This window comes from Agelaius tricolor, unplaced genomic scaffold (assembly GCF_023055355.1).
Source record: "Agelaius tricolor isolate 1412-34295 unplaced genomic scaffold, bAgeTri1.0.p SCAF_30, whole genome shotgun sequence".
Lineage (NCBI taxonomy): Eukaryota > Metazoa > Chordata > Aves > Passeriformes > Icteridae > Agelaius > Agelaius tricolor.
Genome location: NW_027269290.1, coordinates 2,675,515 through 2,703,452, shown reverse-complemented (window position 1 = coordinate 2,703,452; position 27,938 = coordinate 2,675,515). Strand labels below are relative to the sequence as shown.

Below are 27,938 nucleotides of genomic sequence, written 5' to 3'. Positions count from 1 at the left end.
CCCTTCTCCATCTCTGCTGCCACCCTGAGGGGCACCGGGCCTGGCTGCACTGTGGGTGTGTGAGGGAGCCCCTTCTCCATCTCTGCTGCCACCCTGAGGGGCACCGGGCCCGGCTGTGCCGTGGGTGTGTGAGGGAGCCCCTTCTCCATCTCTGCTGCCACCCTGAGGGGCACCGGGCCCGGCTGTGCCGTGGGTGTGTGAGGGAGCCTCTTCTCCATGTTCCTTGCTACCCTGAGGGGCACCGGGCCCAGCTGTGCTGTGGGTGTGTGAGGGAGCCCCTTCTCCATGTTCCTTGCTACCCTGAGGGGCACCGGGCCCGGCTGTGCCGTGGGTGTGTGAGGGAGCCCCTTCTCCATCTCTGCTGCCACCCTGAGGGGCACCGGGCCTGGCTGCACTGTGGGTGTGTGAGGGAGCCCCTTCTCCATGTTCCTTGCTACCCTGAGGGGCACCGGGCCCGGCTGTGCCGTGGGTGTGTGAGGGAGCCCCTTCTCCATGTCCCCCGCCATCCGGAGGGGCACCGGGCCCTGCTCTGTGGGTTTGTTTGTGAGGAAGCCCCTTCTCCATCTCCCCTGCCACCCTGAGGGGCACTGAGCCCTGCCCTGTGGATGTGTTTCTGAGGAAGCCCCTTCTCCATCTCTGCTGCCACCCTGAGGGGCACCGGGCCCGGCTGCCCTGTGGGCTTGTTTGTGAGGGAGCCCCTTCTCCCTCTCCCCCGTCCGCCAACACCGCCTGAGGCAGACGAGCTGGGGCTGGGACTGTGGGGCTGGGAATGGGACTGGGAATGGGAATGGGTAAGTGGGGCTGGGACTGGGAATGGGACTGGGAATGGGATTGGGACTGGGACTGGGACTGGGACTGGGACTGGGACTGGGAATGGGAATGGGAATGGGAATGGGACTGGGACTGGGAATGGGACTGAGTAAGTGGGGCTGGGACTGGAGCTGGGTCAGTGGTTCTGGGTCACTGAGTCTGTGGTTCTGGGTCTGTGGGTCTGTAGTTCTGGCTGTCACTGGATCAGTGGGTCTGTGGTTCTGGCTGTCACTGGTTCTGTAGTTCTGACTGTTCTGGGTCTGTGGTTCTGGATCTGTGGTTCTGGGTCACTGGGTCTGTGGTTCTGGGTCTGTGGGTCTCTGGGTCTGTGGGTCTCTGGGTCTGTGGTTCAGGGTCACTGGGTCAGTGGGTCTGTGGTTCTGGCTGTCACTGGTTCTGTAGTTCTGACTGTCACTGGCTCTGTGGTTCTGGATTTGTGGTTCTGGGTCACTGGGTCTGTGGGTCTGTGGGTCTGTGGGTCTGTGGTTCTGGGTCACTGGTCTCTGGTTCTGTTTGTTGTTGCTGATAGTGTTTAGCCAGTGAAAACCCATGACAGGGTTGAACCAGAAGGGGGAATTACCTCATCACCTGTGCTTCTAATTGGGAATTCTAGTCAATTATGGTAATTTGCTAAACTTATAAAACTGTGTTCACCCTGTGGGACGGTGGCTTTTATGGACACTTTTTCATAACTGCTCCTGAAGGCCTCCAATAAAGACCAGCTTTTTATTACCTCCTCAACTAATATTATCTCAGAAGTGTGTGTTTTTTCATTTATAGGTTCTTAAAGCATCCCCTTGACTGTACCAGTTGAGTGGTAAAGTGTCCCTGACTATATTGGAGCATGGTAAAGGTGGGAATAATTCTGACTGCAACAGGATGCTGATTCTTTGCTTCTTTTTTTCTGCCAAGGTCAGGATTCAATGTGTGAGATGGGATTTCTTGTTGGGACTCAGATGTTTATCAGTTCTTATCTCTGTCACAGTCTCACAAACCCTGAGTTCTACAGCACTTCACTCTAACAAACTAAAAATGGAGCCCTGTCCTTCTCTCTACAGGGCCTTCTAAGGATAAACTATCCAATTAAGAAATGACACCTAAATTATTTTTATTTTTAACCCAATAACCAACCACCCACAACCAAGCCCACAATGTGGGCTTTTTTATCCAATTACACAACAGCACCCAAACCCATGGAGAAGAAGGTGAAGAAGGAGCAGCCTCTCCCCTAAAACCTCCATCTTGCTTTATCTATATTACTGTATTCCAAAACCTTAAAGTCTAAGTTTTCCACCCTGTGATGTGACACACTTCTACTCAAACTCCACACCCACAATCCCAGTTCTATCATTCCATTTTGGAAGCCTTCTCCAAAGGTCAAATGCAGTGTTCTCTTGAGGGTCAGTGCCTGTCAGCACAGAAAGTCTGAAATTCTCAGCATCCAGGGTTCCAAGAGCAGGAGTCTTCAGTGACCAACCAAGATGGAAAACAAAGGATAACAAAGGATAACTGCTAACAGTTATCCCTGTTAGCCTTGGTAAATCATTCACCAGAGTTCTAACTTGAGTAGAATGGTACCATTGTTCCCAACTTGGGTTATGGCCAGGATGAAAACTTGGAATTGATAGGAAAGATGTGATAGGAAAGAGAATTTAGTCATTATTCTGGCCAGGATGTGCAACAGAAATTATTTCATCCACACGTGCCTGGGTTGTGCAGTGAGATTCATTCTGTCACACATGCCTCTTTAGCAGATTTTCACATATTTATACAAAGCCCCAAAGAAATTCTCACTCATTGGTCTTAAATGACACAATTCTTAGTATTTGATCTCCTATTGGTTGTTGATCCTTTTGCCTTCAATGCTGATTTGTTCTTCATTCTTTGGTTCCCTTACCAATCCCCCACCCCTGACAGCCCTCAAGGTGCAATCCCCACCTTTGAGAATCACTAAGGGATGTGACACATTTCACTGAACCCAAGGGGAATTTTTGGCAGGTTCCTCTGCACAGATCAGTACAGATGTACACATCTCTGAATGTGTGTGATTTGATTCTGCTATGAACGCTTTTATCATGAATCTGTTAGTAAGCCACTGTTAAAGTGTAAAAAATGCTATTGAATGTTTAATTGTTAAATCAGTCCATGACTGAGTGCTGCTAAACCCTTTGGCCACTATCTACTTGCCACTAGCTGCTAAACTACTTTTGCCACCACTATCTTTTTTGTACCCTCACCCTTTTGCATCCTCAGTAAATGTAAAATCCCCTTCATGTAAATCATCCTAAATGGATTCCAGTCTGTTTTTCCTATGCATACTTCAGCCATGTAGCCAGCAACAGGGTGAACATCATAATTCAACTCCCTTAAGTTGCACTTTCACAAATTTGCAGTAAAATCTGATTTTTGCCAGTACCTTTGAGTGGCCAAACCATTCACTGGTGACATCAGTGGGCACACATAACTATACACGTGTGTGCACGTACAGACACATGGACATACCCATGTGAGAAAGGATACTCACTTCCAAAACATTTAAAAGGTTTATTAAAACCTTATCAAAAATACAACAGAAGACTGAATGGAGAAAATATTACAGTGCCGGGAGCAAAGGATTTTCCCCACCATGTGCTCACCCACACAATGGAGGTTTTGCCTTTTAACCCTTTAGCCACTCCCAAAGTTCTGTCCATCTGTTCCATCCCTCTTCGCTGTCCAGTGGTGGAGGTCACTTCCTTAAATCTTGATTGGAGGTCAGCTGTTGCCATAGTAACGAGCCAACCCTCCCAAATGTCCCAAAGCCAGGTCACCCCTGATAACAACGCAAGGGGGGTGTAAAACATAACTATAAAACTTCTCTTAACATATACATAATATTTGCCTTTAATTGTGAGGGTCACCCATGGCATTCCTCACCTATCATACCCAATGTGTGTCTGGCCACAGAGATGACAGGAACGCCAGCAGCACCAAAGCCTCATCCTGCTCCCCTCTGGCTCATCATCCCTCAGTCCTTGGGTGGAAAAACACAGACACACAGACACGCAGACACACACAGACACACAGACACACACAGACACACACAGACACACAGACACACAGACACACAGACACACACACGAGCGGATCCGTGTGCACACACGGCTGCAGAGCCAGCCCAGCGCCTCTGCCTGCCCCGCAGCTCTCGAAGCATCTCCCCAGCTGCGGGCACCGGCACTCGCTATCCCCGCCGCCCCGCACCCAGAGGCGGCCCGAGGTGCTGCTCCGCTCCGGGAGCGAGTCCCGTGCGGAGACAGAACCGCTCGGTACCGCAGCAGCTCCGGGAGCGAGGGCGGGCGGAGCTGCGGGGCCGGAGAGGGGCGGGAGTGGGGCCGGCAGCGGCGGCGGGCGAGGGTGTACCGCAGCTTTTGGCTTGGCACGGCTCGGCTCGGCTCAGCTCGGCTCAGCTCGGCTCGGTTCGGCTCGGCTCGGCTCGGCTCGGCTCGGCTCGGCTCGGCTCGGCACGGCACGGCACGGCACGGCACGGCTCGGCTCGGCTTGGAACGGCACGGCACGGCACGGCTCGGATCGGATCGGCTCGGCTCGGCACGGCACGGCACAGCTAGGTACGGCACGGCTCAGCTCGGCTTGGCACAGCACGGCACGGATCGGCTCGGCTCGGCTCGGTTCGGTTTGGCTCGGCTCGGCTCGGCTCGGCACAGCTAGGCACGGCAGGGCACGGCTCAGCTCGGCTCGGAACGGCACGGCACGGCACGACATGGCTCGGATCGGATCGGATCGGCACGGCATGGCTCGGCACGGCACGCCACGGCTCAGCACGGCACGCCACGGCTCGGCTCAGCACGGCACGCCACGGCTCGGCTCGGCACGGCTCGGCACGGCACGGCTCGGCTCAGCACGGCTCGGCACGGCACGGCACGGCAGCAAGAGATGCACCTGCGGGAGTCAGATCCCCATCCCAGCCCATCTCTTTGGGACCCTCCCCAGGCCGTGCCGGGGTGGTGATGGAGCGGGAGAGGAATGTGCACGCCCAGAAGTGTGCGAGGAAGAGGAGAGCGGCTGTGAGGAGGTTCCACGAGGAAGAGGAGAGCGGCTGTGAGGAGGTTCCACGAGGAAGGAGTCTCTGTTGGGCAGGTAGGGAGCGGCTCCGACGGGCAGAGCACTGTCCGTGGGTGCTGGAGCCGTGGGCCGGGTTTGGTGCCCTGTGCCAGTTAGAAATGAGAAAATCTGACAGAAGGCTCACACAGTGTGCATCTGTATGCAAACCTTGAGGTAAGAAATGCTGACTGAGAAATGCCATGGAATAGGACAGACATTGCTGAGAAAGAAATGGAACTAGAAACAAGTTTCAAAGGATGGCCTTACAAGTAAGACTGGATCCTTTGGAGAAATAGAACTATGAAAGATGCATTGTATTAAGACCCACGAGGGACAATTTCAGATGACTGGCTTTAAGGCATTTGCAGCATGGTGTGGCTAAAGCTGATAGGCCAAGAAATGCTTATAAGGTATTGTAATTAGGAAATAATTGGCTTCTGATTGTGATAGTGTGAATTATAACATCTGTATTGTCTCACTCTTCACACGAGGCTAAAAATAGAATAAAAATTTTTAAAACGCCTCTCAGTTGCCCCATCTGTGGGTCACAAAAGGGGTTAATCCGACATGTGCCAACAGCTCCCGGCGGGGCTCAGGGCGGTTCGGGGCTGCTGCGGGGATGCCCTGCCCAGCCCGGCCGCCCTCCCCCTCGGGTTCCAGGGTGTCCCAGATGCTCGTCCTGGAGATCCCCGCTAGATGGGCCCCGCGGCCTTGCTGTCCCTGCACAGGCTCTTCTGCACCGGCAGCAGGGGAATAGGGCTCCTGCCTTGCACTTGGGGTTTAGGGGAAAATGACGGCTGAGTGAGAAGAGGGATCTGCCTCACACGGAAACAGGGCTGGACCCCGCAGCAGAAATGATTTGACTTTGATTTGCACGGCAGAGTGGTGTAGAAGGGGGCAGATTGCTGATTTAACCCTAGTGCAGGCTGCCCTTGGCCATGGCAAGGGGTTTAGGATGAGATAATCCATAAGGTCCCTTCCAACCCAAGCCATTCTGTGATTCTGTGAACCCCTTCACAACCGAGGGCATCTTCCTCCAAAGGACATCAAAACTGGCTGCAGGAGCTGCAGGAGCTGCTTTCCCTGCCCTGGGCTCCCCAGTCACTCCTTTCTGGCCTCCAGCACAGCTGGCTGCATACCTGGCAAGCATTTCCCTGCCTGGCAGAATGACCCCACAAAGGCAGGGAGAGGAAGCTGTGAGCAAGGCAGCACAGTGTCCTGGGTGGAGCAGCACCCTGGGGTGCCCCAGGGTGAGTGGGGCACAGCTGGGCAGTCACAACAGCTGTAACATCTGTACAACATTTGCTGTGGAACATTAGATGGCTGCAGTTAGTTTGCTGACAGTCTAGAAAATCCTAGGAAAACCCTCATGAATAACACTTCTGGTGCCTCAGTCGCCTGCTGTGGAAGGTGCTGATAACCTGCCTCTCTCCTTACCTCAGCTCAGGGGTTACCATTCATCCAGTCAGGCTTTCCCAAGCCCAGCAGGGCTTGGCAGGACACAATCCAGCCTAGTGATGCCTCAGGTTTTAGCTTTATATTTTTCAGATTCTATTCTGCTTTAGTGTGTAAGTCTAGGCTTCATATTAGGGGATGTTGAGCTCTTTCCACAGAATAGGTAGACAAAACAATTCCTTCTCTAGCTGGGGACCCAAGGACAGCTGATCCAAATCTCAGGCCCAAGAGCACAAACAACGTGGAATGAAGAGAGAAAAACAAGAAGGATGGGACTGCATGAGGTAAAGCTGTAATTGGACAATTAACTCCAATATGCAAATGGACCAGAACTTATAAAAGTGTGAGACCCCATGACCTGTCATCCATTTTGTGACCACTTTGGGTTGTGCTGCCCAAAGTGGATCTATTTGAGACCTCTTAATAAATCCCTACTTTATTCTTTAGGGATTCTCTGTTCTAGGTCAGCCTTCACAAGGCATCACCAGGCTGGTTGGGTTCCTGCATCCCCAGGCATCCTCCATACCCTGCATGCAGGACTTACCTTGGTAAGGCTAAGCAAGTGGTTGTTTAAGTGACCAGTGCCAGCCAAGGGTTTCCTCTGTGCCTCCAGAAAAGCAAGCCTATAGGAATGTGCCTTTTGTTTACAGAGTGATAAAACTATCTTTTGTCTCTTTAAAAAGGAAAAAAGCCCAGAAGTTTGCTTCTTCAATTAGGTAAAAACACACCTCACAAGACTTTGGGGACTTCACCTCAAACTTAAGGATAACCAATTGGACAGGAGCTAAAAAGTCCCACCTAAGCAATTTAGTAGAAAAAGAAAAGAACAAAGAAACTAATAGCTTTTGTGAGGTGTTTTACCAGGAGCAAGAACCTCTTGCACCTGGCTCAGTTTTTCTCTGTAAAGAGTTTTGTTATTTTGCCTTTTATTAAAACTTTTCTGTTTCCAACACTGCTACTGAAGCCATCCTGCTGATTTTATGCTTTCTAAGGTAGCTGAGCTATCTTGGGTGTGATATAGGTCTCCAAGAGCTTATGAGACCGAGGAGACCATATAACACAAGCCTGAGCACTTTTTGGACTCACCATGGTTCCCTGGAGCTCTGAGATTGGGGTGTCCTAAGTGAAACGGACCCAGCCTCGAAGGCCCTACAGCCCCAGTATCACATGGTCCAGGTGTGCACAGGTGAAATCCTGCAGAGGAGGGCCTGATGAGATGAGGGGGGAAACTGTCCTTGGGAGCTGGCCAGAGCTGGCTGCTCCATCTCACCCTGCAGGATGAGATTCAGCAAATGCACATTGCCCTGGGCAACCCGGCTGCTTCCCGGTGAGGGTGGGGACCTGGGGACAGAGCTGAGCCAGGACACGGTGGGGACATAGGGACAGAGCTGACCTGGGGACAGAGCTGAGCAGGAACACGGTGGGGACGTAGGGACAGAGCTGACCTGGGGACAGAGCTGACCTGGGACAGAGCTGAGCCAGGACACGGTGGGGACATAGGGACAGAGCTGACCTGGGGACAGAGCTGAGCAGGAACACGGTGGGGACGTAGGGACAGAGCTGACCTGGGGACAGAGCTGAGCCGAGACACAGTGGGGACCTAGGGACAGAGCTGACCTGGGGACAGAGCTGACCTGGGACAGAGCTGAGCCGGGACATGGTGGGGACATAGGGACAGAGCTGACCTGGGGACAGAGCTGACCTGGGACAGAGCTGAGCCAGGACATGGTGGGGACATAGGGACAGAGCTGACCTGGGGACAGAGCTGACCTGGGACACGCTGCAGCTGGGGACCTGGGGACAGAGCTGAGGCGGGACACGGTGGGGACCTGGGGACAGAGCAGAGACAAGACAAGGTGCAGGTGGGGACCTGGGGACAGAGCTGACCTGGGGACAGAGCTGAGCTGGGACAGGGTGCAGGTGGAGACCTGGGGATAGAGCTGACCTGGGACACAGTGCAGGTGGGGATGTGGGGACAGAGCTGAGCCGGGACACGGTGCAGATGGGGACAGAGCTGATCAGGGACACGGTGGGGACCTGGGGACAGAGCTGAGCCGGGACAGGGTGCAGGTGGGGACCTGGGGACAGAGCTGAGCCGAGACACGGTGGGGACACAGAGACAGAGCTGACCTGGGGACAGAGCTGAGCTGGGACAGGATGCAGGTGGGGATGTGGGGACAGAGCTGAGCCGGGACACGGTGCAGATGGGGACTGAGGACAGAGCTGAGGCGGGACATGGTGCAGGTGGGGATGTGGGGACAGAGCTGAGCCGGGACAGGGTGCAGGTGGGGACCTGGGGACAGAGCTGAGCCGAGACACGGTGGGGACACAGGGACAGAGCTGACCTGGGGACAGAGCTGAGCTGAGACAGGATGCAGGTGGGGACTGAGGACAGAGCTGAGCTGGCACATGGTGCAGGTGGGGATGTGGGGACAGAGCTGAGCCGGGACATGATGCAGGTGGGGATGTGGGGACAGAGCTGAGCCGGGACATGATGCAGGTGGGGACTGAGGACAGAGCTGACCTCGGCACGGGTGCTCCTCTGTCGGAGGCAGTGGCCAGCCCGGGCAGCCTGTCCCACCCCCAGCCCAGCCCGTGGCACGCCAAGCACTCGCCCAACTCCCCATGTGCTGGGTAAAGAGGGAACAGCTGCAGGGGCCCTCAGGAGCTGGGACAGCACCCAGAGCCAGGCTGGGATCTAAATTTAAACTCATGCTTTGTGTGTTTGTACATGCGAGTGCAGGCTCCAGCCTCCACTCCCCCAGCGCCTCCCCGGCTGCACGGAGGGGACAGAGCCAGAGGAGCTCTGGGACCTGGGGAAGGGGGGCTCCACTGCAGGGCAGGAGGGGAGCAGACAGCTAGGGGAGCAACACCATGGAGCCCTCTTCTCCCCAGGGTGACGTGAAGAAGAGGCAGCAGAAGGAGAAGTCCAAGAAGCCGGTACCACCGATAGCTCCTCGTCCACCCAGGGCTCTGTTCTGCCTCACCCTGGAGAACCCCCTGAGGAAGGCCTGCATCAGCATCGTGGAGTGGAAGTATCCTGTGGCTGCAGGGCTGGCAGCAGTGTGTGTGTGCCTGTGAGCCTGGTGGGCTGCTGGGGAGAGCTGGCAGCCTGTTCCAGCTTGTACTGTCTCATCAGGCAGCGAGGCACCCAGGGAGCCCTGCAGGATGCATGGCAAAGGCAATGGCTGTGCTGGCTGGGGAAAGCTGGGCTGAGGAGTGGGTCAGGCCTTGGGTGGGGTGGGACAGGGACAGGCAGGGACAGCCTGGGCCAAGGGACTGGGGGCAGTCAATGTGTTGTGTGTATTGTGTGCTGGGGAGCAATGGGGGACAGACTGCTGAGAGGGGAGGGGGCTTGGTGTGGCAGGGGTGGGGATGGGGTCAGTGGGGACAATGTGATACTCTGGAGGCTTGGGGGTGGTAGCAAGACCCTGCTGAGTTGCTTGGGATGGCTCTTTGTGTGTATCACAATCTGATCCCACAGCTGTGCTCTGCCCTGGTGGGGGCCTCCCCCAAATCCTTGCTGACTCCATTGTCCTCTCAGCCCCCTTATCCCATCCCTCCCTGGTACTGCTGTCACAGGTGAAGGCTTTTTGTGGGTGCTACTGTTCAGAAGGATAGTCCTTCTTTGTGCCTTTGGCTTAGTGTTGTAGTTTGGGTGTTGCTTTTTGACCTTTTCACTGGGGCATTGTAGCTCAGAAATACCAAGATGGCATGTTTCTGTCATGCATCCACAAACTAGAACTTTGTTCATCCATATTTTATGTAAAGGAAGAGAGTGGGAGATGAAAATTTTCACTTTGATTTCAGCAAAACGTTTGGGCTGTAGCAAAAATGATGGACTGGGCAACAGAATCAAGCTCTTCCACCACATCTTTTCTCATTTTAGTTACTGAGCCTTATCTGTGTGCTCCTGGCCTTGGCAAGATGATCCCACCCCTGGCCAGGCTTCACTCTGGGAGGTGGCTTGGTCACCTTAGGCTGGCTGTGTTGCTGTGGGGACACCAAAACCATGCCCAGGGATGCTGCTTTGTCCACAGCCCTGTTGGCAGGCATGAGGGCATGCTCACAGCTCTGGTGCTGCTGGAGGCTGAGACCTCATTCCTTTGCTGCAAGGGGACTCTCTGTCCTCCAGGAGAGGGAGCAGGGCCAAAATGGGGGAGTTCTCATTTTCTGTGTCTCTGGCTCGAGAAATGATGGTTCTGTGGGCACAGAAGGGAACTGTGCCCATGTCTTAAATGGGCACTGAGAAAGGAGGAAACTTGTGTGTGTGCCTGAGTGGCAGGGGAGGTGTGGCACTCACATGCTCTGAACAGAGAGAGACATCATTCTCTCACAGGATTTTTCCTGAAGAAACGCAGAGAGAAAAAGAGAGAACAATTCTTATCTCTATTCTCTGCTCCTGTTGTTTTTACACATGTAAAATGTATTAAGAAAATAGTTCACCTAAAGAGAATTAGTAATTAAATTCTACTTAAGATTATTTTATTTCCTTAACCAATTAAAAAAAAAAACGATACCTGACTGTCTAGAGACAGTCATGAGATTTTCTTTAAAATACATCTTTTATATAGTATAATATAATATTATTTTAATATTTCTTTATAATATATCTTTATCTGTATAATATATTTTTACTATCATATAGCATAATATAATATAGTATAGTATAATATAGTATAATATAATATAGTATAACATAGTATAGTATAACATAATATAATATAATATAATATAATATAATATAATATAATATAATATAATATAATATATTTTTAATAAAACAATTATTCAACCTTCTAAATCAATAGAATTAAATACCAATAATTTCCTTACATCAGGGGCTCCCTAAATACTATAGGGAGGAGCTGGAAATAGGATTTACATCTTGCAGCATGCTCAAACACATTCTTCCTGCTGGGCCAGCACGTGCCAGAGCAAGTGCACAGCACAGGGAGGGTCTTCCCTGCCTCAGTGCTCTGGAGGGGGACTGTCACCATGACATTTTCTGAAAAATCCCTTTGCCAGGATTTCTTCTCCTGGGAAGATGGGAAGCCTCAGCTTCTCCATGTTTTGCTCCTCTTGAATGTGGTCTGGAGATTGTTTATCCAGACATGTGAATTGTTTTTAATTAATGGCCAATCACAGCCAGCTGTGTCTGACTCTGTGAGTCTGTCATGGGTTTTTATTATTTATTCTTTTCTAGGCTTCTGATGCCTCCTTTCTCTTTCTTTAACGTAGTTTTAGAATATAATATATAATATAACATAATATAATGTAATGTAATGTACTATAATATAATATATAATATAACATAATGTAATATAATGTAATGTAATGTAATATAATATAATATAATATTCAGCCTTCTGAGAACATGGAGTCCAATTCTCATCTCTCACCTTGTTCTGAGGACCTCACAACACCACAGGGGACGAGTGGGTGCCCCCAGCACGGTGGCATGTGCAGGTGGCTCTGACCTGTGCAGGACAAACGATCCAGGGAATCAGGTTTCTGCAGTGCCTGCCTGTATTTATACCCAGCTGCACCTGGCTGCCCTCACTCAGAGACCAGGGTATGTGACAGGGTCGGGTCGTTCCAGTTCCTCTGGGTTATTATGGTCTGCAGGGCCATGCAGGCTGCCAAGGGGAGATTAGCTGTGGCCCTCTTGTGTGGGGGTACCTGGTTGTGGTATTTTCTGGGACCCCGTCGTTGGAAGGAATGATGAATCTGATTCCATGTTCTTAGAAGGCTAATTTATGATTTTATGATACTATATTATATAAAAGAATACTAAACTAAACTATACTAAAGACTACAGTAAGGATACAGACAGAAGGCTAAAAAGATACTAATGAAGAACTTGTGACTCTCTCTTCAGAGTCTGACACAGCTTGGCCCCAACTGGCCAATGAGTCAAAACAATTCACAGAAGATACCAATCTCCAACCACATTCCAAAGCAGCAAAACACAGGAGAAGCAAATGAGATAATATTGATTTCCTTTTTCTCTGAGGCTTCTCAGCTTCCCAGTAGAGAAATCCTGGGTAAAGGGATTTTTCCAGAAAATCTGACTGCCATGCCTGGGCTGTTGGTTCTGTGTGGCAGTGTGGGTTCCTGTTCCCTGGGCCCATCACTGCTGTGTGGCTGCTGCTGTCAGAGCACAAAGCTGAGCCACAGGGGTGGGCTGGGGTCTTTTTCAAGCAGTTGAAGTGTGGGGAGCATCACTTCACTCAGCCCAGGGTGGGCGAAAGGCTGACTTGAGGCAGAGGGTGTTTTGTGCTGAAATTTGCTCACATTTCAAGAAATATGTTCATCAGAACAAGGAAATTGAATGTTCTGCAGTTTACTGGGTGTTGTGTGCAAGGCAGTCCAACAGCCTGATGGTTGTTGGGACGTGTCTCACTTGTGACACACCCTGGTATTTCAGGTCATTCTGTAGCCAGGAGAACTTCAAGGCAGATGGGGGAGGATTGTGGGAACCCTGAAGGACCACAGAGGCCTAATTCCTGCTGCAAGGCAGATGTGGGGACCCTTGGATGCTGTGTGCTGAACAGAAAGAAGTCAGATTGCAAGACAAGGAGATGAGGAGGATGCTGAGGCTCTGTGTCAGTGGCAGGAGGCAGAGACACTGTCCCCAGTTATCCACATGTCTGTTTTTTGGTTCAATCTGTCCCACTGCATTTCTGCCTCATAACTGTGCCAGAATCACAGGCAGCAAGTGGATTTCAGCTCCAGTTACAGGAGCTCCAGTGGAGGTCACCCTTCAAGGAGGGCTTGTCTTACCCTGCCCAAGGCTCTGCCCAGGGCTCTGCCTCATTACCTGGACACAAAGGGGAGCAGCTTTCCCAGCTGAGTTCAGTTTTTAAAGTGTCATCATGTTGATGGATAGAAAGGTTCAGAAAAGGAAACAAAGCCTCTGATGAGTCCAGGACAGAGCTGACAGCACTCAGGCTGCTGTGGACAGCATGGTGGCCCTTGCTCTGTCATACTGGGCTGCACAGTGGTGTGGCCACCAGAGCCCAAGGCAGCCCTCAAGGGAGAATGCTGTAGGAAACAGAGAGTGGGGATCCCTGGAGGGAGGGCCTGGCTGCAAACGAGGCCCTGGAGACAGAGTTTGAGCTCTTTGGAGGCTTCAGGAAGGTGAGAGCTGAAGCTTGTCCAAGGGGTTTCAAGGCCCAGCAAAGCAGTGACAGTAGCAGGAGCTTGAGAGTGACCCAGTGCCTGAACCAGGGTCTTCATGGGAAATAGTAAAGTCATCCCTTTTATTCTGAGGTGTTATAGGGCTCAAACAGCACAATTTCTACCTTGAAGGGGGTGGGACAGCCCTCAGGCTGTGCTCACTCCTGGGGACAGGCACAGCAGTGCTGCCTGTCCTGGGCCACCACGGCTGTAGGACACCTGGGGATGTCTGCCACAGGAGCCCCTGGATGAGCTGCCCTGTCCCAGATGCCTTCAGCTGGGGCCATGGAGCCCCTGTGAGACCTGAGCAGCAGGAGTCTCCCTCATGGATGCCAAGTGCAGGGGGAGCCAGGGCCTGCCTGCTCGGGAGGGGATGCTTGGGTTCATGTCCTAGCTGAGACAGAGACAATACAGAGCAACACTCCATTTCCAGAAGGCCTCCAACTCTTTTTATTCTAGCATGCATGCTTTTTATGCATTCTTACAGAACCCATAAGTTTACTCATTGGTCAGGAAAGACAAAGTGCTCATTAGAATAGGCAGTTGCAGATTTCTCTTATTTATCCTTCTTTCTTTCTTGGTTTCTATGGTAGAAAATTCTTTCGGGGGTAAACGTGGATCCTCTTATCAAACTTCCCTCTGGCTCACAGAAGTTGCTGTAAAACCTCCTCCACAGGTTCAGTGCCTGCATTCTGCAAAAGGCTCCTGGCCCTTCAGGGTGGTTCACTGAAGGATGAGGAGGGGGAAGCTGCCAGCTCTCCCATCCCTTTCTCCTGGCCCTGAGGATGTGCTGAGGCTGAGCTCTGGCTGCTTTCTGTGCTCTGCCCCCATGGTGGGGTTGGTTCTCCACACCAGGCAGGCATCACCTTCAATACTTGTTTTTGGTTGAAGGCTGTGGTTTTGGTAAATTGGGCCTTGATGGGTTTGCCTAGTTCCTTTTACAGGTTTTAATCTTTCTTAATGGACGCTCCTCTGTTGGGTTAACAAGATATTTAATACTCTGCTTGTTGATTTGTTGTGTATTGGTGATTTGTTAATAATGTACAGATGTAAGCTTGCTTCATAGAGGGAGGACCCTGGTTACTCATTCTAGCATTAATTCTCCTATTTAAATATAGGTTAGCCTGTTAATGGGGAGGGAGTCGTAAAGTTCTTATATTTTTGTAGTGTACAGCTTTAACACACTCTTTGTTGATGGCTGCTTGAGGGCCCACAGTATAATTGGGAAATCAATATTTATCTGCTCGTAGAGATTGTAATTCTTTTTTAAAGGAGCTGGACCCCCTTTAAATAGCCCTAAATAGGACAGGACAGGGGTGGGGTTATTTTGCTTTTTCTTTCCAGTCTGCACTCCTTAACACTTCCTCATAGACCCTTCGAGATCATCATCCTCCTCACCATCTTTGCCAACTGTGTTGCTCTGGCCATCTACCTGCCCATGCCTGAGGATGACACCAACATTGCCAACTCCAGCCTGGTAAGGAGCACCTGGGGCCCTTCCTGCAGCCCTGAGGGCTCTCTGGGGCTGGTGGCTTGGGGTGACACAGCTGCAGGGTGGCACAGGCTGCACTGGGGCCATCTGCTGCCCCAGGGGCTGTCAGGCAGTGTTGGTCCAGCCAAAGCTGCTGCAGTCACTGGGAGGCAGGGCTGGGAAGAAGTGACTGCAAAATGGGTTTTCAGAGGGGCTGAAAGCGCCTCTGGGTAGAGATCAAAGGCAGCAGGTTGTGTGTGGAGTAGACATGAAGGAAGAATTGATGCCAATGAAGGAAAAAATGTCCTCTGATTTATTTTTTATCACACTTTCAAAAAGAAACATCCTGTTCCAGAAAGGCTTCAATGGTTTGCTGCAGCATTTTGGAATAATTTTTTTCTGACCTTTCCTTTCAAAACTCTATTTTAATTTTGTTATCTTTTATTTAAGAGAGGAAAAAAAACCTGTTTCTGTTAGGCAGAAAGGTTACTCCTTTCTAATCATTATTCCATATTCTTCCACAGTTGCTCCAGTTTTCCTGGAATATGATGTTTTGATGTGTCCCAGATCAACAATTTACACTATTTTTAGATTGCCACACCTTTCTACTCTTCAGATCCCCACTGTGGTTCAATCCACATTGATTTCCATTGAGACACTGAGTATAATGACTGAATCCAAACATCTAAATCCCCCTTTTAATGAAATGGGGTTCCAGGACTCCTCAGGATGAGGAGGGTGAGATCCTGGGGTGTTCCTTCATGCTCCTGGCTGGTCTGACCAGCCTCCCTAACCCCTCAGGCTGGTTTGGGGTTCCTCCCTGGCTGGGGGGCACAGCAGGCTCTGGGAGGTGCTGTTACCTCAGGGGAGGGGTAAAAGAGGAAAGCAAGGCTGGGGCAGGCTGGCCATGGGGACAGAGGGGATGGAAATTCCCTCTGGGAGAGGGCTTGGGATGGGGCTGAGCCCTGTGGGGCAGAGCTGGGGGAAGCCCAGGTGTGTGTGGGGATAAGGGGGGAAGTGGCCCTGGCCCCACAGGGCTCCCAGAGGGGCTGGTGCTGCCCCAGGAGCTTTCCCATGGGAAGGACCAAGTGATGGAAATTCACTGCATCAATGAAATTCCATCTCTTTTTATTTTTTGTCCCCTGGATTACTGATGCTGCACCCTACTGGGGGATGTTTCAGCCTGTTGCCACAGCAATTGGTGTCCAGAGCCAGGTAGCCCCAGGCTGCTGTTCTTTCATTCCTGCTTGCTGTCCCTTTGTCACCATGTTCTGGTGGCTTTGTAGGAGCAAAGCCAGCTGAGAATTTAGCCAGGCACCATCACCTGGGGCATCAGGCTATGCTCAGCACAGGCCTGCTGTTGGAACCCTGGATGCTGAGAATTTCAGACTTTCTGTGCTGCCAGGCACTGACCCCCAGGAGAACACTGCATTGACCTGAGGCCATGGAGAAGCTTCCAAAATGGAATGGTAGAACTGGGATTGTGGGTGTGGAGTGTGAATAGAAGTGTGTCACATCACAGTGTGGAAAACTTAGAGTTTGGGGTTTTAGAATATAGAAATATAGATAAAGCAAGATGGAGGTTGTAGGGCAGAGGCTGCTCCTTCTTCTTCTCCTTCTTCTCCATGGGTTTGGGTGATTTTGTGTAATTGGATAAAAAAGCCCACATTTCAGGGCATGGGAGGTTGGTTATTGGGTTAAAAATAAAAATAATTTAGGTGTCATTTCTTAATTGGATAGTTTATCCTTAGAAGGCCTTGTAGAGAGAGAGACAGGGCTCCATTTTTAGTTTGTTAGAGTGAAGTGCTGTAGAACTGAGGGTTTGTGAGGCTGTGACAGAGATAAGGACTGATAAACATCTGAGTCCCAACAAGAAATACCATCTCACACATTTAATCCTGACCTTAGCAGAGAAAAGTAGCAAAGAACCTGCAGCCTGCAGGTAGTGGAGAAAGGCTTGTGGAGGCATTTTCCTGCAGCAGAGAGGTGCTGTGATGTGTTTAATCTCTCCCTGTCCCTTTTCTGTCTCTTCATTGCCCAATCCTCCCTGGAGAAGGTTGAGTTTATAAAAAGATGTTGAAATTATTGAGAAGGCAAAATGTAGGAGGGGAAACTGAGTCAGGGCAGTGAGGACCTTGCCCCATGCTTTTTGTGTGTGGAAATCAGAAAAACAGCAACTTTCACAGACATTGCAGGGTTTGATTTGCAGCCTTGGGAGAAGCTTGGATGGATGTAAAAATACAACACACAGGCATTAAGTAGAAAAATCATAAACTTATGTTTCTATAGTTGTAAGTAAGAATCTGCCTTAAGTAAGTGGGAAACTGGATTGATAAGATGGTGAAGAGTTTATAGTGTAGTAATGTAATAGTATGGAGTAGGTTGGGAGTTTAGAAGTTATAACAGAAGCATCTGTGTACATGTGAGACAGAAGCCACTGGATAAAATTATCCACAGTGCAGTAGAATTAAGTAAAGGTGATAGGTTAGGAAAGCAAAATAAACCCTGTAACAACCGTCCATTGGGTTAGAAAGTTCTATACTGCCTTGTAACAAAGAAACTTGTGATTGCTCTTGAGCTATGGCTGCCTGCCTGCTCCTCTAAAATCTCACAGCCTCTGAGACTGATGTTTACCTGAGCAATAAATCATTCTTAGCCCCAAAAGAGTCCCACCCCTCCATTAAAAGCAGTGACAGTGATACTGGGGAGGCAGGACTGAGGTTCCCTCTGGTGAGGGCTCAGTGCTGAGGGTGTGCAGGGCCTGGCCAGCCCCAGCCTCCTCAGGACAGGCTCCTGCAGCCCAGAGCAGGGACAGCCACTCTAAAATGAGTGCTCCACTGGTGATGCCTTTTTGGGCTCCTAAAAACAGAGGCTGGGAAAAAATCAAAATAATAAAAAGCAGTTCTATTTATTGAAGGGCCTTCAGGTACATTTTGGGCAGAGGAAACCCCCCTGGGGCTGTACCCAAAATGGAGATGGATTTGCACACTTTTATAAGTTTGGTCCATTTGCATATTGGGGGTTAATCTGCCAATTACAGCTTCAGCTAATGAAGTCATTTAGCTCAAGTTTGCTCCCCCAAGTCACTTTTGTTTCCATCCCTGGGGCCTGAGGCAGTGAGGTGTCCTTGATTGCCAGGCCTGGAGAGGAATTGTTGTGTCTGCCCAAAATGGGAAAAACACTCTATAAGGAGTTTGGAGTTATACACCAAAAAATTACAGGATTACAAACAGATAAAAAATATAAAAGCTAAACTGCTAAGGCATCACAAAGAGAATCTCAGGAGGAGAGGATTCCTAGGAGAGCTCTGCTGCCACTGCCTTGCTGCAGGACTGGAAAACCTGCAGAGCAGCCACACTCTGAGTTTCCAGCCAGGGAAGAGCTGCAGTCAGAGTCTACACTAGGTAAACCTAGAATTAGTCTCATGAAAGCTTGGTTAATCAGAACTCATTTATGGGGGGTGAAAAAATGAAATACCATAAAAATGAAAATAATGAAATAACCATAACCATATTATTTTCTAATAATCCACTTTGTCCTGGAAGAAGTACAGTTGTTTAATTTCAACACATTTCATTATTTTTCTTTCTATATTAGATTTCTTTTGATCCAGAAGGGTTTTTTAAATCCTGTTTGTATCTGATTTTGTCTTTTTCTAATGGAATCACAACATTTTCTTCAACTCTGATGAAATTATTTTGACTTTTCAACTTGTTCAATAATTCACAGCATTTATTTTCACTTTTACTTGAGTTTCCAGAGTTTCAAATCCCACTGTTTTTCACTGGAAACCTTACTCCAGGAGCAAGCAGCTTCAGAGTGTGTTTAGCAAGGCAGGTTATTCACAGGGATTCAGCCAAGAAAATACAGATGGCTGTGTGTGACCTGGCTGCCCGACCTCTGTTTATGAGCAGTGAGGAAATAAAGTCAAATTTAGAGTACAGTTCATCTGCCAGGGCAGCTGAGCCATTTCTGCAGCTCCAGTGGGTGGTGTTTGACATGCTGCACACACTGAAATACCTGGTTTTCATAGAAACATAGAATTGTAGCATGGTTTGGGTCAGGAGGCTCATTCTACCCCCTCTCATGGCCAGGGACACCTTCCACTGTCCCAGGTTGGTCCCAGCCCTGTCCAGCCTGGCCTTGGGCACTGCCAGGGATCCAGGGGCAGCCCCAGCTGCTCTGGGCACCTGTGCCAGGGCCTTCCCACCCTCACAGGGAAGGATTTTTTCCTAAAATCGAATCTAAACCCACTATATTTCATTATTTGAAAGAGGTATTTCATATCTCTTTCATTATTTGCTGTTTCAGAGGATTTTCTTTGGCTGGGACCACACAGGAGGGAGCAGGAGGAGTGGCCAGGCCCCAAACTCTGCTCCCCCTCACTCAGTGTGAATCCTTCAGCTGCCCCTTCAGTGTGAGGATGCTCAGTGCTGGTGCTGAGCCCTGGGACACTCGGGGAGCCCAGAGCCAGCCCTGGGCTCAGGGGACACCACAGCCCTGGGCACAGCAGCTCCCCTGCCAGGGGAGCCCAGGAGCAGCCCTGACCTGAGTGGGCTGGGCTGGGGCTCGGCCAGCTCTGAGATATTGCAGGTATTTGTTTATTATAGAACAATTTATATTGATTTCTATTTATAATTTATCTTTATTTATAATATTTGTGTGTTAATATTTAAATTATAATATCTTACATTTATATTATAATATATTTATATTATAATTTATATTTATTATAGAATGGTTTGGCTTGGAAGGGACCTTCAAGCCCATCTCATTCCACCCCACCATGGGGGACACCTTCCACTGTCCCAGGTTGGTCCCAGCCCTGTCCAGCCTGGCCTTGGACACCTCCAGGGATCCAGGGGCAGCCCCAGCTGCTCTGGGCACCTGTGCCAGGGTCTCAGCACCCTCACAGGGCAAGATTTTTTCCTAATATTTAAATGTATTCTCTGTAAATTTTCAATTTAAAGTTTTTCCCCATCAGTGGGACTCAAGGGTGACAGCTTGGAGGGAGGCCACCCTGTCAGGCCACCCAAAAGCAGCTGTCCTCAGCCCTATGGGCTTTGTAGGAATGTCAGGTAGGACATGGGAGGCCTAGGGGACAGAGCTGGAGCTCAAACTGTCAAGACAATTTAAGTAGCACAGGTGTGCTACTCATTTAAATATTTAATTTAAGTAGCCCTGTGTGCAGGCACGCTGCTGGTGTCACACATTGTGGTATTTTTGGGTCCCCTGTGGCAGGAAGGAAATGATGAATCTGACTCCATGTTCTTAGAAGGCTAATTTATTATTTTATGTACTTATATTATATTAAAGAGTGCTATAGTAAAGAATAGAGAAAGGATACTTACAGAAGGCTTAACAAGGTACTAATTAAAACTCACAATTGCTTCCAGAGTCCTGACACAGCTGATGGTGATTGGTCATTAAGTAAAAACAATTCACATGAAACCAATCAAACAACCACCTGTTGGATAAACAATCTCCAACCACATTCCAAAGCAGCAAACACAGGAGAAGCAATCAGATAATTATTGTTTTCATTTCTCTCTGAGGCTTCTCAGCTTCCCAGGAGAAGAAATCCTGGCAAAGAGATTTTTCCAGAAAATATGACAGTGACACACATAATGGCTTTAGGGATTTTAGGTAGCACAAATGTTTGATGGCAAGCAGTATGCTTCTGCAAACCCCATTTTGGGTTGTATCTCAGCCCTGGGGTTGGGGAATTCCTGTTTCCAAAGCCTGGACAAAGCCTCAGGTACAATTCAGTGACAGGAATGTGGGTGTGTGATGCTTTTGAAGGGAGTTCCTGCTGTAATTACCTGTAATTACCTGTGAGTCCTGTGTGATGTCTGTCACCCCAGGGCTCTGCCATCTCAGGGACACTGGAGCAGTTGTTTTTGGGCAGCTGACTGGTGTCCCACAGTCCCTGAGCAGGGTTTGCTGCCCATTGCTGGTTTTCAGGAGCTATTGGGCTCTGTGCCTGGAGGTTGGCATGGAGGAGAGTCGTGATTGCATCTGGCTTTCCTAGAGTTTGGGGTCACCCTGGGTCTCCTGGAGTCTTCCAGGAGCTGTGGCAATGGAGAACACTCCTGCATATCTGCATGCACAGACTCGATAAAACTGCAGAAAATGCTGCTGCTCTGGTACTGGCACCTGGAGAGGTGCACATGCAGCTCTGTGAGCCACCCCTGCCTCCCTCTGTCTTGGTTTGAAAAGCCAGATGTCTGCCAAGGAAGGCAGGAGCCTTCCTTGAAATGGAAAATGTAAACCACCCCCCTGTGAATTATTGTAATTTTGAAATTAAAACGCTCTCAGGCAAAGATATGGGAACAGGAATAACAGTTCTTTACTAGGAAAATTAAAAATACAAATGCAATAGTACAACAAAGAAACCAAACCCCTGCCAGAGTCAGAGCAGTCCCTGCCCCCTGTGTGTCAGGGGGTGGCACAGCCCCATCCCATGGGGGCTCAGCCCTCCTGCAGTGCCAGCTGTGGCTCTGCTGGAGCAGGGATCCTGCACAAGGGGGGAGTTTTCCTCTGCAGCTCCAGGGCTGCTGCAGATGGGCCTGGGCTCCCTCTGGCAATGCAGGGCAGCAGAAGCTGCTCCTCTGGCAATGCACTGGGCAAAGGCTGCTGGGCTGTGCCAGGCTCAGATTGTACCCAGGTAGGAATGCTTGGCTCCTCCCCTGGGCGGAGCATCTCCCCATGGGATGATGGAATTGGATCAGCCATGCAGGGACACTCAGTGGCCATGAACAGATGATAATTAATAATTAATGGCCCATGAACAGAAGAGATCTCCTGGGGAGAGGATTGGTTGAAAGACAGATAAAGAAATCTGCCCCGTGAACAGAGGAGAACTGCCCCAGCTCTGACAGATGGGGATAGAATTCACACCCCCAGCCACATCTTGCAATGTAAGACACGGCCTTATAAGAAAGATTGAGACAAAGTTTTTAACAGGATCTGTTGCAATAGGACAGAGGGTGATGGTTTTAAACTGAAGGAGGGTAGATTTAGATTAGTTACCTAAAAAAACCCATTGATGGTGTTGATGCCCTGGTTCAAGTTGCCCAGAGAAGCTGGGAATTTGCTGTTATCTCCCTCCCAGGCTGGGGGAGGGTGGCTGGGGGCAGCCTGCTGCCTCCTCCTTGGCCCAGGTTTGAACCTTGCTGCTCCTCACTGGCTGCATCTGATACCCTTGAAGCAGCACTGTTCATCTGCTGTGGGCTTCTCAAAGGGTCCTCTGAGGAACAGCAATTTACCTTTTGATACTGGGCAAGGGGTTTTCAGAGGAAAATCCTTTCTAGTGAGAGACTGACTCTGTTCTGCTGGAAAATCAGGGCATGGAATTGACTTCTGCAGTGCTGGATCCTGACATCAGCAGCTCAGCAGCTGCATCCCACTCCAGGCTGGACCCTGACACTCACCAGCCCCAGCACTGCAGGGCTGCTGCAGCTTGCAGTGGGCTTTTCTGGGTTTCCTCTGCAGCTGGGGAGACACCTCACCACACCAGTGGCTGCTGGCATGGCTCTGCAGCCCCTCCATGCCTGAAATGATCCTCATGGAATTTGTGTTTGCATGGGATTGCAAGGACAGGCTTTGGGGGACAGTCTGGGGGTCATTTGTCCCCTCATGGTGGGAGGTGAGCAGTGTTGAGTTGCTGTAGCTAAAACCTTGAAGACAGAGGCAATGCCAGGATCTCTGCTCTTACCCTAGCTGCCCCCAGATCCAACAAGAAATGGCATTGTGTGGGTGAAGTCATGTGGGGACACAGCACAGTCACTGCTTTTGGAGATGTTAATTGAGCCAGCAATGCTTCTCCCTTGAGCTCTAGCCCTGGCTTTGGAAAAGGAGAGGATTTTCCATTTGGCAGGGCATGGGGACCCCTCACAGCGCTACAGTATTGCCCAGTGAAGATCCACTCCCAGTTTGATCTCAGAGAGAGGTTTCTGCCTTTCTGAGGGCGATTCCCTGGAGATCCTGAGCAGGGATGCTCCTTGTCCTTCAGGGGGTATAAGATGTGGAGAGGGACCAGGAAACACCAGAAATATCAATATCCCCCTCCACCTGGCTGCTTCAGGAGGCTTTCAGTCTGGAAGGGACATTGTCAACAAGGGCAGTGATGGCAGTGACAGGCAGAGCCAGCTGGGCACAGGCAGCTCTTGGCTGTGCCCCAGGGACAGATGAGCTGCCCTGGCCCAGCAGCTGCAGGGCTGTGCCAAGCCCCTGCCATGGGGTGCCAGGTCCTGCCTGGAGGGGGTGCAGCCCCTCTGCCCAGTGAGCCCCAGGCCCATTTCTAAATGGTCACTGTGAAATACAAAGCTGTGCTTCGTGTCAGCTGTGTTTCACACAGGTAATGTGTGTATTTGTGATTGTGGTATGTGTGGAAACCGACCATGGGACAGTTATAAAGACCAATTCTAATAATAACTGAGGAAAGTAAAGCATGGAAGAAGGCCTTGAACCTATCTTTTGTTTGCAATTAACCTTAGTTGATTTAGGAGCATTGGAATTAAAGCGTTAAGGATGTTGCTCTTTGCTTGTAGCTAAGCCTTAAAGAGCTCTGCAATAATAACCTTTTGAAGTATAATTTTAGAATATTGCTTGTACCCTTGAAACTATAGCTCTGGAATATATATAAAGGAAACATGCTTATCTCACACCTCAACAAAACAGTGAAAAGCAGCTTGAGAAAGGAAGGTGAACATCACCTCAAGGATTAATAGTTTTGACCAAGGGAAGCTGGACATCACTGTTATGAGATTTATAGTCCTTGCAATTAAAAGGTGGATCCACATCTGGAGAGCTGGACCTCACCACATGGGATTCTTCTTCCTTCTTTTGGAAACCAGACCAGCACCATCTGGGATGCTCCTTTTGGGATACATCCTGAGAAAAACTAAGATCACCACAGTGTATAGAATTGTGACGTAAAAATTGGGAATAGAAACTGCTGATGAGTAAGAATTGGGAATAGAAACTGCTGAGAAAGCTGATGAGTACCCCTATAAATACCTGTAAGCCTCAACTATCGGTGTGCAATTGGAGGGAAAACTTCCCCCACTGTACCCAGCGCTGTATTGCTCATACTTTACCATATTAATTAATAAATTGATTGCTGCTTGAACATTGGCCTAGTCAAGCTTCTTATTTATAACATCACTTTGCCAGGCAAATGTCTGGCATTAAGCAGGAGCCCTTGAGCCCAAGGCTTCCATTCCCTGGGAGCTTCCTTATCATCCCAGGCAAAAGGAGAGCCATGGTGACTCTGTGGGGACTCCAGGACAGACCCAGCAAGCCCTCAGCTGGAGAGGATGAGGAGGTGTCAGTGCTGCCTGTAGGAGGAAGGCTGTGGAGGGAATGAGAGAGTGAGCAGCAGGGAGGGGAGCCAGAGAGGAGCAGTGCCCTGGGCCAGGCACCTTCAGGTGGCTTTGCTGGAGCAGTTTGGAGGAGCCAAAGCCTCAGGGTCCTGGCAGGGGCCATTAAAGGGCTGGGGGGATCATGCTGCAGGTCAGAGAGTGGCATGTGGTGGCTCAGCATGCCACCCTTGTCCCCAGGGTCCCTTTGGTGTGTGTAGAGGTGGCAGCAGGGGCTGCTCCAGAGTCACTGGTGAGGATGACAGGATGAGGATGTCACCAGGGGAGGTGACAGTGCGTTCTAATGGAGCATTCTCTGCTGCTTGCCTTTGCAATCCCCAGGAGAAGATTGAATATGCCTTCCTCATCTTCTTTGCCATCGAGGCCATGCTGAAGATCATCGCCTACGGCTTCCTCTTCCACACGGACGCCTATCTCCGGAACGGCTGGAACGTGCTCGACTTCTCCATTGTGACTCTAGGGTAAGGAAAAGTGGGAAGGCTGCTGCTGTTCAGCTGGTGCCAGGCCTCTTTCACAGCCAGTTTTTGTGGTGATTGCAATGTGTTTGGGGACACCTTCTCGACTAAGTTCATGGGCCCCCTGTTCCTGCTCTGACATCCCCTGGGATCCTCTCTGTTGGGAAAAGTAATCTACAAACACCAGAGGTTTATGTCCAAAAAGGAGACAGAGGAGTCCTTTCTGGCTTTACTCGAATAAAGGGAGAGGCCATGGGGCATTCACCTGAGATCTCTCACATTTTTGGAGGATGCAGCCTCCTTTTTATCTTTATTTCCTGGACGCATTTCTCTTCTCTCTTTCCCCATTGGCTGAGAGGCACAAACTTCCCATAACACCTGAGGTACTTGAGAGGTACAAACTTCCCAAAACACCTGATACTGAAGATTTCCCAAACATTTCCCTCTAATGTCCAACCCTCCATTTTAATTTTTAATTTTTACAGAATTTAGGGGTTTTTCTTCCCCATTGTTTCTTTCATCTCTTAATGTCTAATTTCGTTTATCAGCAAACGTAAAGTTTATTTCTAAAGGCAAATATCTTTTTCCATTCATCAATCAGTGGAATCCTTCCCATTGTTTCTTTTATCTCCCAGTGCTGGTTTTATCTACCAGCAGACCCACAGCTTGTTTGTAAAGACAAATCCACTATTCCTCTCACTCTCTAACTCTAATTTCTTCCTGTCTTGACTCCTCCGTGCCTCATGGGTCTCCTTGCCTGGGGAAAGGGGGTGGTGTGGGGTCCTCCAGGGTTTGCACATGGACTGGGAGCTCCCTGGCTGTCAGCAGTGGAGCTGGCCTTGCCAAGAGCTGGCTCTGGGTGAGGCTGGGCACGGCTGGCAGTCCTGACCTTGCTTTGCTGCCTGCAGAGCTCTGAACCCTTGGCTCCGATTTCTCACTCTCCATTCTCACACCCTTCTCTTTTTTTCTTGTCCTCCTTTCTGCCTCTCCTCCTCCCTCCCCTCCCTGTGCCCTGGCTCTTTCAGGCTCATCACCATGACCCTGGAGCAGGTCAATGTGAAGCAGGCAGGGCCCTCGGGGGGAAAAGGCGGCTTTGACGTGAAGGCGCTGCGAGCGTTCCGCGTGCTGAGACCCCTGCGCCTGGTGTCCGGAGTGCCAAGTGCGTGCCAGTCCCTGCTGCCACCCAGGGCTGGGGCTGGACCGACCCTCTGGGCCTGGCCAGGCTGGGGGGACATGGGACAGGCTCCTTGGTGTGGCTGGATTGAGCCAGCCAGAGGAAGGTGTAGAGGGGGCACGGGTCCTTGCTTGTTCCTGCAGCTGCTGGTTGTCTGTGGAATTTGCAGGGAACCCCAACAAGGGAAGAGATGAGAATCTTCACTCCATGTTTCAGAAGACTGATTTATTATTATATTATATTATATTATATTATATTATATTATATTATATTATATTATATTATATTATATTATGTTACGTTACATTGCATTACATCATATCATATCAAAAATGCTATACTAAAACTCTACTAAAGAAAGGAGAAAGGAGACATCAGAAAGCTAGAAAGGAATGAATAATTAAATCTTGTGACTGACAAGACTCCCAACACAGCTGGGGAGTCCAGCCACGAAGAAGGTGTAGAGGAGGCACGGGCTCTTGCTTGTTCCTGCAGCTGCTGGTTGTCTGTGGAATTTGCAGGCAACCCTGACAAGGGAAGAGATGAGAATCTTGACTCCATGTTTCAGAAGGCTGATTTATTATTTTATGATACTACATTACATTACATTACATTATTTATTATTTATTATTTGTTATATCTATATTATATATATAATATATATTTTATTATATGTTATATAATATATAAATAGATGTTATATATAATATAATATAATATAATATAATATAATATAATATAAATATCTTATTTATTATTACATTACATTATATCTATCATATCATATCAAAAATAATACTAAAACTATACTAAAGAAAGAAAAAGGAGACATCAGAAAGCTAGAAAGGAATGAATAATAAAATCTTGTGACTGACCAGACTCCTGATACAGCTGGACCTGTGATTGGTCGTCAAGTAAAAACAATTCACATGAAACCAACCAAAGATGCACCTGTTGGTAAACCATCTCCAGACCACATTCCAAGCAATCAGACAATTATTGTTTCTATTTCGTTACTGAGGCCTCCCAGCTTCTCAGGAGAAAAATCCAAGTGAAAGGGTTTTCCTAAAACTGTCAGTGACAGTTGTCAGCCCTGGGGAGCTGCAGGGTGGCACACACCTGGCTGCCTCCATGGCTCAGTGGCACTACCTTTGGGTGGCCAGGATCTTGCTCTGGTTTCTCAGAGCAGGAATCTTCTTCTGTAACTCATTAATACAGCCAGGATGAGAGCACCAGGACAAAGGGAGGGGCATGAAGGAGCCTTCAGCACTGCCTGGCTCTGTTGTGCTCTTCCATGTTCTTTCCTGGTAGGTAGAAGTGAAATAGGGGCCTCCTTGAGCAGGTCTCATAAGCTCTTGGAGATCTATATCACACCCAAGATAGTTCAGCTACCTTGGAAAGCATAAAATCAGCAGGATGGCTTCTGTGGTAGTGTTGGAAACAAAAAAGTTTTAATAAAAGGCAAAATAACAAAACTCTTTACAGAGAAAAACCAAACCAGGTGCAAGAGGTTCTTGCTCCTGGTAAAACACCTCACAAAACCGATTATTTTCTTTGTTCTCTTCTTTTTCTACTAAATTGCTCAGGTGGCACTTTTTGGCTCCTGTCCATTTGGCTATCCCTGAGTTTGAGGTGAAGTCCCCCAGGTCCTATGAAGTGTCTTTTTCACTAATTGAGGAGAGAAACTTCTGGGCTTTTTTCCTTTTTAAGGAGACAAAGAATAATTTGTCACTCTGTCAACAAGGGGCACATTTCTACATAGAAGAAAGGATTTCCTCCTTCAGAGATCTCAGTCCTGCCCGTGCCCCTCTTCCCTTGGCAAGGGGCATTTCAAAGGCTGCTTGTTGGTGGGCTGGCAGGGATACAAGGTGCACCCAACACTGTTTAGGAAGTGGTTGACCTGCTCTCCC

The 27,938-nt window shown here is 49.4% G+C and overlaps 1 protein-coding gene across 1 annotated transcript in view; it reads left to right on the top strand.

The window, feature by feature from the left end:
* The first annotated feature begins 9,237 nt into the window (after positions 1-9,237).
* Positions 9,238-27,938, top strand: part of CACNA1S (calcium voltage-gated channel subunit alpha1 S) — a 63,349-nt gene continuing 44,648 nt past the window's right edge. Inside the window, exons 1-4 of the mRNA XM_071450197.1 lie at positions 9,238-9,398; positions 14,917-15,022; positions 24,721-24,860; positions 25,880-26,013. Of these exons, the coding sequence (XP_071306298.1) occupies positions 9,238-9,398; positions 14,917-15,022; positions 24,721-24,860; positions 25,880-26,013 (541 nt within the window). The remainder of the gene's footprint in view (positions 9,399-14,916; positions 15,023-24,720; positions 24,861-25,879; positions 26,014-27,938) is intronic.